This window comes from Phoxinus phoxinus, assembly GCF_949152265.1.
Source record: "Phoxinus phoxinus genome assembly, chromosome: 3".
NCBI lineage: Eukaryota > Metazoa > Chordata > Actinopteri > Cypriniformes > Leuciscidae > Phoxinus > Phoxinus phoxinus.
In genome coordinates this window covers 25,608,164-25,627,267 of record NC_136878.1, presented here as the reverse complement: position 1 = coordinate 25,627,267, position 19,104 = coordinate 25,608,164, and the positions used below count along the sequence as shown (strand labels likewise).

General features: G+C 37.0%; 1 protein-coding gene across 1 annotated transcript; it reads right to left on the bottom strand.

The window, feature by feature from the left end:
* Positions 1-34: 34 nt before the first annotated feature.
* ndufs4 (NADH:ubiquinone oxidoreductase subunit S4) lies at positions 35-15,276 on the bottom strand. Its single transcript, XM_079607591.1, has 5 exons — positions 14,973-15,276; positions 11,607-11,685; positions 657-829; positions 496-569; positions 35-215 (listed from the first exon to the last, which is right to left on the bottom strand). The coding sequence occupies exons 1-5, from the start codon at positions 15,053-15,055 to the stop codon at positions 112-114; spliced, it is 513 nt and encodes a 170-aa protein (XP_079463717.1). The 5' UTR covers positions 15,056-15,276; the 3' UTR covers positions 35-111.
* Between the last annotated feature and the right edge of the window lie 3,828 nt (positions 15,277-19,104).

Sequence of the window (19,104 nt, the reverse complement as noted above, 5' to 3'; positions counted from 1 at the left end):
ACTTGGTAAAGGAAGCACAATAAAAACAAACAGATGTTGTAAAGAAAGTTTATTAGATACATAGAGTATATTATTTTTACAGGTCTGTTAAAGATAACAGAGATGGGACGTCTACTTGGCCGACCTTCTGGTCCTTTTGTCCCAGGAAAAGTTTGCTCCATATGACTTCACTCTCGGCTTCGGGACCCTCTTTTCTGTTATATCATAACTCCAACCTGTAAAAATAAACAGGCGCAGAGCAGGCTCAGCCAAGTATATCTTACAGGCTGGATTTGGGACATGTCCACTGCTGCTGATGTGCGGTGTAAACACCAGGCCGAAGAAGACAGGGTGAGGATAAATGCAAATCTTTATGCCACAAACACAAACACATTTCCTTTTTCAAAGCTAAGCATCCTCCCTCTCAAGAGACATTTTTGGATGCAATTCTAATAGGAAGATTGTCGTGTTTAAAAAATATGGTCACGATAGTGGAAAATCATTTAAATGGATTACCGTTCTTCTCTGCAAAAGCGATAGCCTCTTCCTTAGTGCTGAAAGCAAGCACCATGTTGGACAGGGGGTCTCCGCTGGATTGGGAATAAAAAAAATTATTTAGACAATGGATTTTATACGGCAATTGAAAAAGCACATTTATCATAATGACGCCCACTCACGAGGAGGCCCAGCCCATCAGTTGGTTCTCCCAGCGCTCTCTGGTGTCAAAATCCATCTTCCACTTTTGGGTGTTTTTGACACCGGACTGCATGGCATTGCGGGCGGGCACAAAGATACGGACTTTGCGCGTCTTAATATGCTCCTCGGGAACGCCAGTCAAAGCTGTGATGTCCTGACAAAATGAGAGAGATAAGAGAACATTTTCATACGGGTACAATATGACTACATAAGCTGTTCATCAAATCCTAAGAGTTAAAGGGGTGCTTCACTGCTGGCAAACTGGGCTTCAACACCCACAATGCACTGGGCAAGTTACCGTCCAAGGCCACTCCCAACAGTGTGCTATGGATATGCTTGACCAGAGTCAAATATCGCCTTGCTTTAGTGGGAAATGCTTCTTCGCAAACTTTTAGTTGTAATGGAGTCGCCTTGTATTGTTCCCGGGTTCAAGAATTTAAAGAGTAAACATTTAGTGGGAGTGAGTTATTTCCCTTTTCCAGTGAAGTATCCACCGCATTGTAGGCAGTGGCTAAAGGCTGCAAAGAATCGTAAACATGGAGAGAACGGCGCGACGGAAAATCTAAAAAACCTCAAAATATTTCAAACTGGATTACCACGAACACAAATGGAGTGGAAAAACTGCACGAAACTACTGTTCTGTCCGTTTGGGATTGCACATTGTCTGAGAGGAGGCTTTCTGTGCGCACGCTTCGGTGTGTCAGACAGCGGCAGTACCGCAATGAGTCATTTTCTGCAGCTTATTGCTCTTAACTCTAAAACCAAGCAAGTCACGCGTAAGTAACAGTCTATTCTCTGCTATATGCGTCGACCTAAAACTGACTTTTCACAACATCTTGAAGTAGCCTATTAAAATCATTCAGATATCGCAAGGCATTACAATATGCTTATCACGATATACATTTGCGATATTACAATATATCGTGCAGCCCTAATGCTGTTTAAAGACTAGACATAGAACAACGATACTATTTTCAGTGTTTTTTACTCTTACAATAACTGTTCTGTTAATAACCCTCTGTCAATTCAAATATTAAACAGTATAATCTGTAGACTTCACGAAAGCCCTGAAACTGTCAAAAGACTTTTGCTGACAATTAAACAAATTTCTCAGTCCAGGTAACACTGTTCATTTATACTACGGACACTGTAACAATACAAAACAGGTTGAAAATCGGCGAAGGTACACTTTAATGTGTGGTTTGCCAGAAACAAGATTCACATTTGTGCTCTCATAAAAAAGGCATAAAAAGCAGCTTTGCTGTTCTCACATATTTGTACTATTCCCCAAAGGGCATAAAAGCCCAAATAGTTCCTTTTTTGAATGCAGACGTGCACTTGTCTAGACAAGCTAATTTCTCACACTCTCAAAATGCATCGAGACAGTCTATTGTGATCTTCACGGCAGGTCTCCAGCAAGAGGTCAGAATCCTGGGCTTTCAGGTGTGAAAGCGAAAAGAACACTGCAAACTTGAATTGAACATAGTACATTAAACCTGAAGGTTTCGATCTCAGCAGGTGAAACATTCAGGGCAGTTACAAATGATTGCAGAGTTTACCCAAATCAATTAAAACTGGATTGTCTTAATACACACCAATATTAGTGCTAGGTTAAATTAATAAATGAATGCAATTTTGAAGGCAATTTTTATAACTGTAGCAATCATGACAGGTCACCTGCGAACCACACCAGCTCTGAGTCCGTCACAGAGGAGCTACGGTAGAATAAAAGGAGTAACGAGAGTGAAGGACGAGAGAGGACCAGGCCTGGACTATTTATGGTGTGTTTTATTATGTTTATATGGGGCAGTCGTCTGTGAGGGGCTACCGCTTTACTTTCATTTTGTTATTTGTTTATTTTAGAATTAAAAGTTACGTTGAACGTTCGCCACTTCCCACCTCCTTCCCTGAACATTTACCATTGCTACAACTACCTTATTAAATGTATCTTTTTTTTATGTCAAATACTTTACAATCAATCAATCACAATACTATAGATTGTTACACTTTACATCTTTACACAGCAAAGGTGGAACAGAAGCTGCATCTGACATGCATTTGTTTATTTACACAGACCATCTAATGCTGCTCATGTACATGTATTTACACAAAAATTGCAGAATGTAAATAACCTAAAAAAAAAAAACAGGACCTCAGAGGGTGAAGCTGCAATATGACAAAAATCATTATTGATGATTAATAGAATGTTTTTGTGCAGGGAAAAGCAAGTCAATATTCTGGCTACAGACAAAACAGGCTAATAACTGTTTATTGCTTTTACAGATTAGAAAATCAAGGCTTCACATTGGTTATTTCAGTAGCATGAAAAACAAAACGGTTATTCAAACAGAATAAATAGCAAAAAAGAAAGTGGGGAAAGAACACTGAAGCCATGATGACTTCAATCTAATGTGAATTATGCACTTTTGCAAAAACTCCTTTTATAATCACTGAGTGGTCTATACTGCAAAATTAATCTCTAGACTCTTTTCCGCACTTTATTGTTTATGATTAGCAAATTTGGCCGAATGCAGATTTAGAATTCAGTCAGTGAGTGTGCATAGCGCACTGAACAACTCCGCCGTGGCAAATCAAAACGCCTTCGATAGGACACTGCATTCATAAGCTCAACAGGAACGGGCGTGATTGGTTATGATATTCAATGCTGAAAACCACGCATAAGAAATATGATATAACATGAGCAAATATACTGTAAATGTAATGCCACAATTGATACTTCTCATTTATTTCACTTCAATCATGACATCTGTAATAGATCTAGCTCTTTTGTGCAATTGCATAAGTGAGCAGCGAAATCTTAGACTAAGTATCTTATTCTTACCTGACACTGATATTAAAATGTGAACACACGAGAAGCATTAGAATCAGCAACCACAGACATTCACATTCGGACTGGATTAGATTTCTCAGAGGACCGTTGAGGTCAGATAATTCTTTTGCTCCGGAATTTTTACTGAGGTTGCATGAGAAAAAAACACTGTGCCAATGTCACGGTTCGGTGCATACAGTCAGACGACGAACACAGTCAGTTACAGGAAATCCACACTCCAATCCAGAAGGGGGAGCGCACGGTAATGCAACTCAAATGGTACAGCAGCGCTCTTGATAACGTCACTCATAAAACTTTACAATGAGGTTCAGGCAGGCAATATGTGCATATGTACTCAGATTATCTTCAGTGTATGGACAATAAAATGAATTGACACAACCCTATCTCTTCTTATTATATGTCAGTTTTAAGTATAAAGTAAGAAGCTATACAATAAGAAACAAAGACAAGCAAACAATTCAGTCAAACATACAAAGTACAACTACCTCAGTGGGGACAATGCTGCTAGGCAAACTGTAATTTGCACTGCTGCCTGTTTATAATAAATGAAAAGAAACCTAGCATTGGGGATTTGTTGCCTTTTCCTGTTGTACCAAACTCGTATCGAACCATGAAACCAAACCTGAGGTACGTACCAAACCGTGACTTCTGTGTACCGTTACACCCCTAATGGTTTTATATGGATAATGTTTTAAAAAACACTTGGTCGTGTGCAATAGCGAGTGGGCGTTGATACAGTTTCCTATGCAATGACGTCAGGCAATCATAACAGTGGCCGTTTATGGAAAAGCCTTAAAGGAGCCACCCCTCCGGGTTATTTCAGACAGATGGGCAGAATGAGGGTTGAAAACAATTGTTTTTCCACATATAATAATAATAATAATAATAATGTATAGGCTTTATATGCGTGTTTGTTTGTTTGTAGCAAAAAGCTTTATTAACATTATAAGAGAACCTCAAGGAATATATTAAAATAAAATAATCCCTGTCATGACCCCTTTAACAGTGCTCATGGTTTATTGTATAAAAAGAATAAGAGAGGAGGACTGTTACAAGAAGGTGATCTGAAAGATGTGTACAGTAGCATGCTGCATGGTCCTAGACTCTAGTGTGGTGCTGCTGAGCTAAAGGAGTCTGCTGCTGAAAGGCAAAGAGAGTCCAATTCCTTTGGGAATTAGCGACCAGCAATGGGAAGTCGGCAACAACACACAGACGAACCTCCCAGCAAGCAGCCACCCAAGGTTGTGAATCCTACGAGCAGCCCTCTTTTCAATGCAGGAACTTCACACATTTCAATGGCTATTACAACTTCAAAGAATCAAATTTTCATCATTGTCTATCATCTGCCACTTGATTCATATAAAGGAGGTTCTTTAGCATGAACTGTGAACAAAGGGCCTCCAAACACTGACTTACACAAAGTCTTCACGTGACACTCCAGCAGGCTGGGAAGAAAATACAGTACCATACGCTCCATTTTACAGGATAATTTGAGCAAACGGGGGAAAATATGTTTGGCTTTATAATGAACAAATCTTAAAAAACTGTCAAAGATTACTTAAACCACTAGCTCAGAACCACACCAGTAACTGAATGACAACAAATATTTGGCAAAATGTCAGAACTTTCCATGATTTGGATGTCCAACCTTAGGATCAGATTCAGTTAGCTTGAAAGTTGAAATGGCAAGCATCTCAACATGATAATTAATGTTTCTGTTACAAATGTTTAGCGCAAGGGACAGAGAGGAAGGGGTCTCGTTCAAAGACACTGCTGAGCAGAATGACAATTAGTCTAAGCAGACATTCAAGACTTAAACGTCTGCGCTTAAATCACAATATACATTTCTGGTTAAGATAAATGATATTACAAGTATTAATTAAATACTATTTGATTATACTATTAGTTATTTCATATATACCCTACCTTCAGACCGAATAATATCTTAAATATTTTCTAAAAAACTGAAATACTTTTCATTGTCCTGCAAAAAAAATGGGGAAAAAAATAGTCTAGACTTAGTCTTGCCTGCATACATTAAGGACAACAAAAACTACGAGGGTGATCTAAGCAACAGACGAATGCACAAAGGCGCATAGACAAAGCAAGCGACTGTGCCTTAAATATGGTGCTTCAAGGGGGAAAGAAAAATTAGGCCAGAGAGAGGGACCACAAAAGAAAAACACTGCACTTTTCTCCTTGCATGTACAGGAAGCAAAATGAGAACTATGAAGTTTGACACTATTCAATGAGCCCTTCAATACCTGTATGTGCAGACAGAATGCCAGGCTTAAGAGAGAGGGAGAAAAGACTGGCAAAGTCTCCGTCACGTGAAAGCGTGTCTATATTTCTGACACCTCTGGCTCCTCTGTGAATAAAGAGCATGAGAGCCTTTTCAGAGCGGCAGACTGTGGGGCCGACTGCTTGAATGAGCCCTGCGTGCAGCTTGGTAGAGCCAAGTGTGGCCGACAAGACCGATACCGAAGTGTAAACAAGAAAGAATTTGGTGTACGAACAGAGCTACAAGAACAAGAGAATGCTCTTGAGGTGCCACTTTTGAATTCTAAAGTGATTAGAAAGCAAATGTGATGACCACAAATTCATAAAACTGACATTTTTAAACGTTAACAGTCCCTTCAGGAGAGGTTTCTTGACTTTTGCTTGATCACTCTGATATTCAGAATGAGAAATACAAATAGTCTCGCCAAACACATTCGACAGCAGATTCATACACTGATGGCCGTTTCTGACAAAGTGGACTCCAAGTTATGTACATGTGTGGCCTACTGGCATGTTTCAAGCTCAGACCGACAATAAAATTGGATAAAAAAGGTATTGGAGGGTTACAGGTGGAACCTCTCAAGGACTTCTAAAGGCTGTAGTGTCCGTATATCTATATAAATCAAGTTCACATTTAGTTGTTTTTAATAATAATACTCCATCCCTGTTCCAGCACAATCCCTTCAGAATCATTTGAATAGTGATTAATAAAAGGAAAAGAAAACACGGGAAAATTATCAATCTGCTAGGAGACATCCAAAACAAAAATGACTTGGTAAGACATTATAAGTTGGTGTGTCCACATACAGAAATTTACTTTCTGGTTAAAACCCAATTTGTGACCAATGACGGATGATCCACATGATAAACAGAGACAGACTAGTAACATAAACAAGTGAATTCACTCTCCAAATGAGAAAGAGAGATCTGCACATCTTTGCGGATCAGCAGACATTAGGAAGATCTTTCTATGCACTAAATAAATCTTGTATTGGCCAGGCATTTAGAACCTAAACATATTTTTAAGGATCGTTTTAATCTATTTTATGAGGGACAAAGGAGTAGATTAAGATGAATTATTTTTCAATTCTGTTTGGTGCCACTATGTGAGAAACAATACACTTCAACTTCACGAAAATACTCTGAATACACGAAAAGTGTTTAAATGTGGACTTGTCTTCAATGTTTTACGGGCATCCATCCACCTTATTGTGTAATGCATAAGCAACATGATGTTCTTCAATTGTAACACTATATGCCCTCTGAACAAATGTGTCTCTCATTTAATCTAATAGTTTGAAGGAAGCAATTTGCTAAAATGATTTAGATACTAGTCAACAAGCAAAACACCCAATGAACACAAGATGTCTGTGGCATTGAAAATATTTTGAAATCACCCTTTTCTACAGTGACCTGTGACCTGTCTTTAATGCCATTACTGATTTACAATTTGTGAACAATGTTCCCCTGAATCTGTTCATTTTAAGGACTTAGTTAATGAATTGGGACCAGAGTTAATGTTCTGAAATAGTTTGTCTGATTGTGAGGTAACAATTTGACTATAATCACCACTTTTGGTTATTACATACAGGCTTTAAACAAGCCAACAACCACTGATGATGGTGACAATGGATAGGTGATCAGATCCCATCAGTACTTGCCACAATTTGTTTACTGATTGGGTGACAAAATCAGTTGCTACTTATAAATAATATTGATTATTAAAAAACATTTGAAACAGGTTTTGATAACGAAACTTGTCAAAGAAGTTTGACTTAAAAAATACGATGTTTAATACGATGATACAAATAAAATCACACAAGATTTGCACAAAAAAAAAGTCAATGAACCATTATTATTGCCCATTCTTATATTAAATTCTGAAGTTTAAATAAAAACATTACTATACCTTCAGATGTTTAAGATCCCTCTTCATAAAAAATTATATATCAGAACTGTAAATTCTGATTGGATTTCTCTTATAAATTACATTACTTGGAAAAACTGTTCATTGTTATTACTAATATGTTTGATCATTTATTAAATATAAAAACAAGGATGTCTAACATGATCTCTTACACATGGTAAGATCATTGTTGCGTACAACCTCTCATATTCTTCTTAAATTCCCACATAGGTCACAAAATATTATACTTATAACTGTTTTGCTTAGAACTGTTATCCAGTATTGATGCCTGCCTTATTTTGTTTTTTAAAGAAGATGAGAAAAGTAACTTTTAGAAACGTAACAATGTTCATCATAAAAGGGATTATGAAACTTATATTGTACAAAACAACAAGAACATTGATTATTTTCCCTCTTGACCCTTCCTATTTTCTAATTGTCATATAATATAATATAATCATAATAATCAAAATATATAGATTAAGCAGCAGATATGGCCTGTTGAGGCATTTGTGCCTTTGTTCATGGACGTGCGACTGGTAAGGGTTTTTGTTTTTTAGCAATAGTGTGCAACTTTACTGAGAAAAGGTCAGGGAAAAATCTGTAGATGGAAAATCTCCATATAAGTGCCTTTTGTGCAGTGCAAGTGTTTGTTTTTTCCTACTTATTATTTTGCACTTTTTGCTAGCAAATGTTTATTTTTTTCAACATTATTATTATTTTTAAAAACTAATTCCAGTATCGAAATATTCTTAAGAGATCCGTTCATTGTCATTTGAAATTGTGTAGGCCTACTTGCATTTTTATGCAGTTATATTATGAATATATGTTCAGTGGCATAAAATGGTCTTGAAATGACAATAATATTGCATATCGCAATTATTTCTGGTACAATATGTCGCCCAACAAAGTAGTTATTGTGACTGGCTTAATGGCAATTACAATTAATAAAAGATTTATATATGAGCCAGACAACCTAATTATAATTATTACTAAAGGCCAAACAGCTACATTAGCATTCATATTTTTAGACTATGAGCAGCCAAGAAAAAGTGTGTTGACCCTTATGTAAAAGAAGTGAGGAACACAGCGTGCACTACAGCCGGTGCAAGTGTCCTTCCTCTGCCACACAAAGGTGCTGTTGGGCACTTTAAAGGTTACTTTAAGTGTTAAGCAAATGAAATACCATTTAGTGACTAATACACAAAGCCTCTTGTCAGATCCTCTTTAAAGAGCCATATCCTTTAACCTACTTGCCGGCCTTGGGTTTTTTTTTTCTTCGGACAAGCACCTGGTATGAGGGGACAACTAGACAAAACAGACACTTGAGATGAACACTGAAGGGAAAGAGGGGGAAGGGGGAGGAGGACAGAATCACGTCTGGATCTTGATCTGTCTACCTTGGAGCCTCTAACAAACGATACACGCTTGACAGCTATTTTAACAAGTCCATTCAATTTGCGGCTCCTGCTAAACAAAATGCCTCTTGCTTGCAATTAGACATAATTTCACTGCTGTTTGCATTTATTTTCATATGCAGAATGGTTTGCAAAAACATTTCAATATACATGCAAATACATGCACTTTCAGTAAATGACTGTGTGTAATTTCTAGACCACTAGCAGCAGATAGCAAATAAATGACATAACGTGAACACTATCCACTGTCTGCCATTGGCCGCCAAACAGACTCCATCCCAAACTCACACCATTGGTTGAGCCACTGTTGGCGTGTGTTGGGCTGATCAGGATGTTCAAACAATGCAGTGTTTCACAGCACCACAGAACCATATTGATTATGCTTTCAGGGAAATACATATGGCTTACTTATAATGGTCTTTCATATTAAACAGAATCGGCATGAATGAGCATTACACATCAGCAGCAATGCATTATAAAAAAAGGAGTATATAAAGATATAAAGGAGTTTCACAAGCAGCTTTGATCCTCGTGCACAGTTCATTCAGAAAGCTCTGGTTATATGAGCTCTTGCACGGCTCAGACATTCCTTGTGAAGCTCTGTGTCACTGGCCAGCCATGCAGGCTTTCTCGTGGCCCAGCATGCTTAATCAAACTGTAATTACTAACAAAAGCAAGTCAGTGCAGGCACCAGAGGGTGAAAGTGCCCAGACTCGCCACAATCACGCAGGACCTTAATTACCGTCATTTGCAATGCCACACATTTGACTGCACTGCAAAGTGGCACATTTGCAAGCACTTTTACTAGAGCTCAAGATTTTTTATATTTCCCTTTTCAAAATTAGATGTTCAGAAATTGTAGACTGAAACATCATTCATAAACACCAGAGCTTGATTTTGTAAAATGTAATTCTCTCTTTATTTATTTGACCTTTTGTCAATCAAAATCAATCAATCAACCAACAATATGATCAATTATATTTTGAACTGCTGATTTTAGTCAAGTATGATGATGAATATACACACTCTTAAAATCCATTTTGTGATCACGTGACCCACATTCAAATTTGATTTGAGATAAAAACTAAACAAAAGCACTTTTTTAGTTTAAAAAAATGATAAATTTGTCTGTGCTGAATTTGATGCTCTTTGTGATGCATTCTCCCTAGTCCCTTCCACGTCAATCCTGGTCAACATGTCTCCACGTTTCTGTGTTAAATTACAGGGTAAGCCATGAAAATTAAGAGATCCAATTGTCTTGTAGAATTTATTTCAGGTCAAATACTAAAACACCCAATATAAATTCTACAAGACATTCTGAGATGACCTCAGATCACTGAGGACCTGCACGTCTTCTTCACAGAGCAGTTCTGGAGAAACTACTTCCTAAATTGTACCCCTTGAAAAGATGCTTTCAATTCAGACAATACTGTAGTCATATGCTTTCCATATAATTTATTTAGACATCATGCCATAAATACACACAAGTTAAAAAGAATAGGCTGTCCATACAGTACTTCCATAATAGAAAAAAAATATTGTTTCTTTTCTTCCTTCTGCAATCTTGTGTAAGAGTTACATTACCACTATTGCAAATGGTATGATGACATTTACAGAAAATATGAATATCTATTATAAGGCGGCTCTCTAAAATGTCTTGAATAAGACAGGTAGTCCTCACCACAACCAACTATCCCGCTCAATGGGCACAGCTCGTCTGAGAACAACAATGAAAGCTCTGTGGCCAATTATAAAAGGACAGCCGCCGTCTTCCTGTGAGTCTGCTACTGTCGGACTGTTTTTCCCCCTTTTTCTTTCAATCCCCTCTTTTTGGGGGCCCTTTTGCAGCTTTACTTTAGAGTGGCCCCTACTATTAAATGAGAGCCCTCAACCAGGCGGGGTGTACTTGCCCCCTCACAATCAGAGATAGACTGAGAGTCCACCCAAACACCCCACTCTGCCAAACCTGTCCCACACATTCAAGCCAGCAGTGTCTGAAGTCTCATAGGTAAACAAGGTCATTATTGTTTCACAAGGACATGAAGAAAAAAAAAAAGATTACAAATCTCCATTTCAGTATAGATGGATTTTATGAGAGGATGTTTTCCCCTGTGCACAACAGCATCTATTAAAAAATATCTATTATTAATAAAAAATAATCTACATATATCGTGATCTAAATATTTGTGTAAAATCTATATATTATATATTACATAATATATATATATATATAAAAATATATATATACATATAAATTAAAATACAGGAAATATTTACACACCAAAATACCTTTGTCTTTTTGATCTGTATAATTTCCAACTATTTTTTTAATGATTATTTTTTTAAGTACTAAGGAATTTGAACTTTTACAGAATTACAAAAGCAAATAAGAATTGTGACCCAGTACAATCCAAAACCAAACACAGTATAAAAAAAAACAAAAAATAAATATAAAAAAAACAGCCAACGTTCATACCAGTTTCTCATCCACAGTGATGAGCTGGGATCCCCGTCCCTGCTGTTCTGCAAGCCTCCATCCTGACGTGCTTATTGACCTGCAAAACAGGAAGATGAATTTAAAAAATAATAGAGATAACAAGCAGACACATACACAAAAACCTGTACTTGGGCATAAACAACAGCACAGTGAAATGTTTTGGAGGAGGAGGATGTGTGTCGAGGGAGAGGAGAAAGGAAGGCACACATCTCTCGCCTCGGCCCCCATTAATTCTGCCTGCTGAGTTTCTGGCAGGCTACTATAAGCCAGTTAGCAACAAACAGCCATTGGTGTAGTCCTGCCAGTCTGCAGTCGCAGCCTTTGAAACTGAACAGTAGCTGGTCTGTCACGATTCACAAACAATAATTCAGAATCGCTTACTGATCTCTCTCATTTCAATTAAGTAAACGACACACAGCCGACAGTTGAGGAAACAAATCTGCGTTTACATTTGGACAAGATTCGAATTACTGACTTTTTGACAAGAGGCCACAGTCCAACACTTTAATGGATCTTATTCATATTCATTAAACACCATAAGAGTGCATTTTTGCATTAATCATTCAGAAATATGTTCCTATGTAAACTGGTGCAATAAATTGAATGCAACGATTTAAACAGTTTCACAAATTATTTAAACAGAAATTCGCTCTGCTTATGTTTCGTGAATAAGGCCCAACGTGTTATGCAACCAAATGTGATGTGACAATTAAAATCAACTAATAACATTATATAGAAAAGGAACGTGCAGGGCGAGTGCAAAAAGTGTGTGCATTTTAAAGTAAACGCATGACAAAAAAAAATCTGAATTGCACAAACAAATGCTTTTGGCCTTTGCCAGATTTTATTGATCAACAGAAAATCAAGTGTAGAGAGAGAGGGGGCCAGAGTCAAACCAGAATCTAGGAGTCGGTTTACTCTGCAGCCATATTTGCAGAGCCTCCGGGCAGCTACAGTTGTGGTCAGAATTATTGGCACATCTGGTAAATATGATCAAAGACGGCTATAAAAATAAATGTGCATTGTTTATTCTTTTGATCTTTCATTAAAAAAATCAAATCAATTTCTATAGGGTTCAGGTCAGGGAACTGGGACGGCCATGGCAGAAGATTCATTTTGTGCTCAGTGACACACTTTTGTGTTGATTTTGATGTTTGTTTTGGATCGTTGTGATTTGTATCTGTTGATATTTGATAGAATCCATGATGCCATGTATCTGAACAAAGTATCCAGGACCTCCAGCAGAAAAATAGGCCCACAACATTAAAGATCCAGCGGTATATTTAATCGTACATGGGGTACTTTTTATCCCTGTTTGCACCAACAAACCCATCTGGTGTGTTTTCTGACAAAAAGTATTTTTTTTAGTTTCATCTGACCACAGAACCCTGTGCCGTTTAAAATTCCAGTCTTGTCTGACAACTGAATATGCTGGAGTTTGTTTTTGGATGAGGGAGGAGGATTTTTCTTGAAACCCTTTATTATTTTATTTTTCGGTAGGCTTTCTGACCCCAAGACTCAACTAATCTCTGCAATTCTCCATCTGTAAACCATTGAAGACTCTTTGGCCACTCAAATGTTCCTCCTCACAGTGCATTAAGACAATATAGACACACGTTTTCTTCCAGGCAGATTTGCAACATTTCCTGTTGATGGGAACCTCTTCATTATTGCCCTGATGGTGGAAATCAAATGGACATTCTGTTTCTGTTTTGTGAATCTTAACAATCTTTAGCTGCACATCAGAACTATATTATTTGGTTTTACTCAATGTGAGGGATGATAAAGGGAATTTGGCCTTTGTGTTTCCTCATATTTATACTCATGATGTGAAACAAGAAGTCATAGCTAGACAATTTAATTTTCCTAGTCACCCTGGTGTGCTAAAATTGTAAATATTAATGAGAATATACTTCAGAGATATTTTACTAATAAAAATTCTAGGGGTGCCAATAATGGTGGCCAACGTTTTTTGGAGAAAAAAACATTTATTTCATAATGTGATTATGGCAGCTCAACTAGCTGGAGCACTCAGCAACAACAAGGTCAACAATTTAACAGAATTACAAATCCTCTAAAATTCCTCAGATCATATCTATTTATGAAGAAGATCAGCAAAGCATATGTGCTTGCATTTCATTGTCTAGTATGTTGTTCATTCAGAACCTAAATCTTAGTTAAATAAATAAAAAGTAGTAGTTACATCATATAGGGTCAGCACTGTGCCTACTGTGTCATGATCTGATATTCAGCGGACGGAAGAGACCATTTAAATCAGCGTTTATCAGCATGAATGAAACAGAAGTTGCAATAATCTTTTGGACTTGATTCTGTCCATGGGGAACTGATCGGATGGTTGTGGTTTGCCATTGCTGTGATGTCATGTGAGTGACAGGTTGCCATGCCCTCACACCAGTAAACATGTCATCAGAGAAGAGATGTCCTTACAAGGAAGGCCAGTTATTTTGATTAAAGATATAGGCTAGATTTAAAAAAAAAAAAATATGTACGAAATGAATAAATACTGCCCCATTCCATCAAAAAAAAACAAATAATAATAATAATTTCATGCTGACTTTAAGATGAGAAAAATCTTGACTACATTAGAGGTTTAGCTTTATTGTAATAATTCTAATGGCATGTTTTAAAGTATATCGGACTGAGTAAATCGGTAGTAGAGGATAGCAGCACAATTTCCAACATAATCTGTCAGATGTATACAACAATGTGATGTGAGAATTATCTTGCAAATTCCAGAACTTCGGTAACAGATAAAGAAACATCTGTATTGTCATATTCCAAAGATTAGCCTGCTTTGTGTTTTCATAGATGTTATGTTATGAAGCCTAAAATGTAATTAACGTTATGTATTTGCAGCCTACATTCGACGCACGGGCTAACAACCTTCACACTAACAGTCAGCTACACATGACAGTCACACTGACAGCTGATCTGACAATAACAATCAATAAACCAGCATAGAGGAATTAGAACAATATATCACTAATATTAGCCAGTTTCATTCCTATAACGTTTTGTTATAAATGGCACAGCTCAGGTTATAGCCTATTGTTTGGTTGACTTTCATAATAAGTTGTTACCCGTGTAACTTAACGTGTTAAGAACACAGGAGGGAAGATACAATCTATTACGATACCACAAAAGATGTGCGTCAAACAGCCATCTTTTAAAACTAAAGAATTAACAGATGGCTCTGACAGTTAACGTTAGTTAGCTAACCGGCTAACACTATAACTCAAACCAGATAAACGAACCGACCGAGCGTTATTTCTTTGCATCTAAATACGTGAATGCAAAACAATTATTTGAATGGCTGGTTATTACCTGGCAGGATTCACAAATGTTTTTGTGACTGAGTTCAGAGAGATAATTCGGCTTAAACCAAAGAGTGACATTGAAGACGCCATGTTGATGGTCTGAGTAGTGTACGGCAACACACAGCGTCCAAACGCAAGCGATGCGTATTTCTTATCTTCATGAAGTGAGAGTAGAGACTGAAATTCTTTGTGATGTTCAGCTTAAAATTACATCACCTCTGAGTCTGGATGTGTCTGTTACTGACACAGAGCATATGACACCTTGAGCTAATAACTTTGTAACACCTGATTTTGATTTCACACTGTTTTATGTGGTTGCATTATTTGCCCTAGTTTTGGCTGCTAGAAAGGTTAATATAATTACCTAATGCATCAAATGAATCATACTTTGTACAAATGGGTGCCAACTCGCACAAAAAGTACAATTTCTCCATAACTTCGTAGGCGTGTTAATAATTGTTTATCACCAGGTGATGATTTTCCAACATGACAACTTTTTAACATGACAACTAATCATATGATAGGGTTTTGTGACAAGTGTTTGCTAATTCTGAGAGCAAATAACATTTCTGTTTATGTCCATAGAAAGGCAGTTCATTTAAAAAATAATTAAAAGCACTCAAAAAATGGTACATTTGCAGCAAATGAGATGCCTAAAGCCTAATTAATAAGATTAAAATGATGCTGCTGAAAACATGCAACTTTTATTTGATTAAAAAGTCTCCTTATGCTTTTGGGGGAAATTTGAAGCATTTAATATTGGCCTACAACGCATGCATAACACATAAATTAGTTTTCACATGTTTTCATTAAGTTTAATTTGACTCCTTATTGGTTGCTTAAGCTTGAAAGATATTATATATCTCAACAATAGAAAAAAAGGGTCAATAGAAGAAAAACAGAAGCAAGCATCCATGGCATGTCCCTTAATTTGAGTTCAGGTCTCTTCAAAGGCTCTCTCTAGATGGGTCGATTTCCTCCTCAGTTCTCAGGACTGGACTAAAGCAAGACAGCCCTCTCTTGGGACTTCAGGCATGCCACAGCATAACACACTCATTTTCTGCTATTTATCAGTTCCTGGATCCTTCTTTTACTTTTGCATTTCCCCATTCATTGCCATTAGGTTGTATATGTGTTGCCTGTAAAGGGACCAGGAATCTTCTCTAAGGATGAGATGAAAGTTCCTATTGATCATTGAAAGAATTGAGGTCCAAGGACCATCCCCACACTTCAGTGCCGGAATCTCCATTTTGCTTTAATGAGGCCCATTCATTCATCTACACTTTACCACAGAGAGGGGCGTGAATGTGGCTGTCCTGTCTTGGACATAAACACGTTCATTTCCATTTTTAAATGTGAGATCAGCTAGAATGATGCCAAAATGCCAATTTAAGTTGTAAAATTATGTAAATGTTCACCTTATCTGCAAATATAAATGGCATTTAGATGTATTTTTTCTTTCAATGTTTTTATTTTTTGGATGTCTAAATGTCAAAACTGTGTATATCTTATAATATATAAACATTATAACTCAACCTGTGCCGATAAACTAATAAACACAAGTGATAAGTAACACATTGTCTCTCAAAGAGTTAATCTATGGGAAAGCAAAAGGAGAAAAACAGAGTGGCTTTACTTTTCTCTATTTCCCTCCCTCCCTCTCTCTCCTGTCCCGTTTGAAGGAGATGCGAGCTGGCAGCACAGGAGAAGCTTGAAGATTAATGGTGTAAAGGGGGGCTCTGACAGCCTTTCCGCTGGTTGCAGTCCTCCTGGGTGGCCCGATTGGTCTTGGATGTCACTTTTGCTACTTAATCTTGTGTATGTGAAACAGCCTGACATGCCTGAAGAACTCAGTCTGTCCACGTCTGTATAGACATCAACCTGTGAGACAGTAACTAAGGTACCTTAGGATGTCCACAGCTCCAATTTTAAGCGCCAACAAAGTTCTAAGAATCTTTTTGACAGGATTCAAAATGGCATTTATTTGATCAAAAATACAACCGTATTATTGTGAAATATTATTACAATTTAAAACGGTTTTCTAGATTATACATTTTAAAATGTTATTTATTAATGCTGAATTTTCAGCATCATTACTCACTCCAGGCTTCAGTGTTGAAAACAGTTGTGCTGTATTTTCTTTTGGGGAAACAGTGATATAGATTTTTCAGGATTTTTGATGAATAAGAAGTTCAAAAGAAAAGCATTTATTTATATATTACTTATATGACCTTCAGTTTGGATCAATTTAATGTATCCTTGCTGAATGAACATATACATTTGTTTATTTTAAAATTTTACTGACCCCAAACTTTGGATCAATATCCTTGGTGAAGGAACATATTAATTATTATTTAATTTTGTTTTATCTCACTGACCCCAAACGTTTGAACGGTGTGGTGTATGTAAAAACTAAAGCACAGCTTGTTACCCAGTTGTGTTATGGTGAGAAGGGATTCCCAGACAGATTACTGATCTGAGAAGCTCAATTCTCTGGAGAATAGTCTGCCAGCCTGTCGTCCTGTGGCTGCAGGGTAAATCCTAAAAAAACAACTAGGATTGCCACAAAACGGTATCCTTGTGTAGAGATATATTACTCAATATATTCTGATACATTTGATGCTGTAATCAGTAATTGTGGGAAAAGTATAGTCTGCACTTCTTAGTTTCAGTGAATGAGTAATTCTGTTTAATTGGGCTAAAAGTTCAACATTATAGCCGTCTTTCTATTTCAGCAAGAGATGAGGAAATCACTTTCGATGAGACGTGGGAATAAATGTTTCTGCTGTTAATTAGACATCTTTTCCCGTGCCTTCAATTAGTATTTTAGACATCAGCAGAGTGGATGTGAACTGGTTTCTTGTGTGACCTTTGTGACTTTTAACCCTAATCCTCTCCCCCTTAAAACCCACTTTCTGTCTGTCACCCTGAGCGTTTTCTCATTATCTATCCCCTCGCTCGCCTTCAGAGCGACAGTAAAGCATCACTGTATTTTGCCTCCTTTCTCTTATCCTACGTTTAATCTCCTCACACCTGCTGTGGCTCCTTCAGCCTGCATTTGAAAACATGTTTTGAGAAAGTCCACTTCCTGTCCACTGAGGCGTCATTGCAAAATTGTGACTTGTTGTTCACCTGATGTACTCTAAACAGCGTCATAGTCTCAGTTTAATTAGTAAAGCCCAGGTGTCCTGCATCCTGGGAAACTGTGTGTTTACTAGTTTGTGATGACGAAGAAGTTGCTCTTTCTTTTAAACCTCAGTTTCGTGTATTTCTGAGCTGTAGCTGCCCACATAGTGTCGTAAGTGAAGCTGTGGCCTGGTGTAAACTGTTTGGACAAAATGAAATAATCCACCTACAGCGCTTGGAGCACAGCCCTAGAGGAAATCCAATAGAGTAATCAAATATTTACAAGACAAAAACGATTAATTGAGTGTCCCATGGTATGATTTACATTCGGTGCTTCTTTGAATGGGGATTATTTGTCTCTTCAAAGGAATCCATGTCACCGGAGGTCTCATGCCATGTTAAATGTTTCCATATGGGATGACATTTGGCTTTAACAATTAAGTAATTAGTGAGAAATAATTACTTGAACACACATTATAGGAAGATAAATAAACTGCTTGGTGTGTAAATAAAAGTCTAGTGAGTGTACAGAGGAAAGCATTTACTGAATTTTGTTTACTGAAACAAACACCATATCGTTCAAAAGTTTGGGGTCAGTATTTTCAATGTTTTTGAAAGAAGTCTTTTATGCTCAAGGCTGCATTGATTTGATAAAAAATATAGTAAAAACTGTAATATTGTGAAATATTATTAAAAATTTTAAATAACTGTTTTCTATTTTAATACATTTTATTATTACTTATTATAAATGTTGAAAAGTTGTGCTCTGTAATACTAAACTATGATATATATATTACATTTTCTGTCACATTCGAACATATTAATGTGTCATTGATGAATAAAATAATACATTTCTTACTGACCCCAGTTTTTGTATAGTGAATATAAGCTAATTACCACTAATAAGGTAAAAAATAGACCCCAAAGTTTTTTTGCAACATATAGTCGGTGAAAGAAGGTAATTCACATTCAGGAAAAGTTGACTGCCAACTTTAAAAGTTTAGAAATTTAGT

Excerpts from the sequence above, each read along its gene's own strand:
- ndufs4 (XM_079607591.1), bottom strand. The coding sequence starts at position 15,055 with ATGGCGTCTTCAATGTCACTCTTTGGTTTAAGCCGAATTATCTCTCTG. Across the intron at positions 11,686-14,972 it reads ACATTTGTGAATCCTGCCAG|GTCAATAAGCACGTCAGGAT; the intron begins GTAATAACCAGC and ends CCTGTTTTGCAG. Across the intron at positions 830-11,606 it reads TCACTGTGGATGAGAAACTG|GACATCACAGCTTTGACTGG; the intron begins GTATGAACGTTG and ends TCATTTTGTCAG.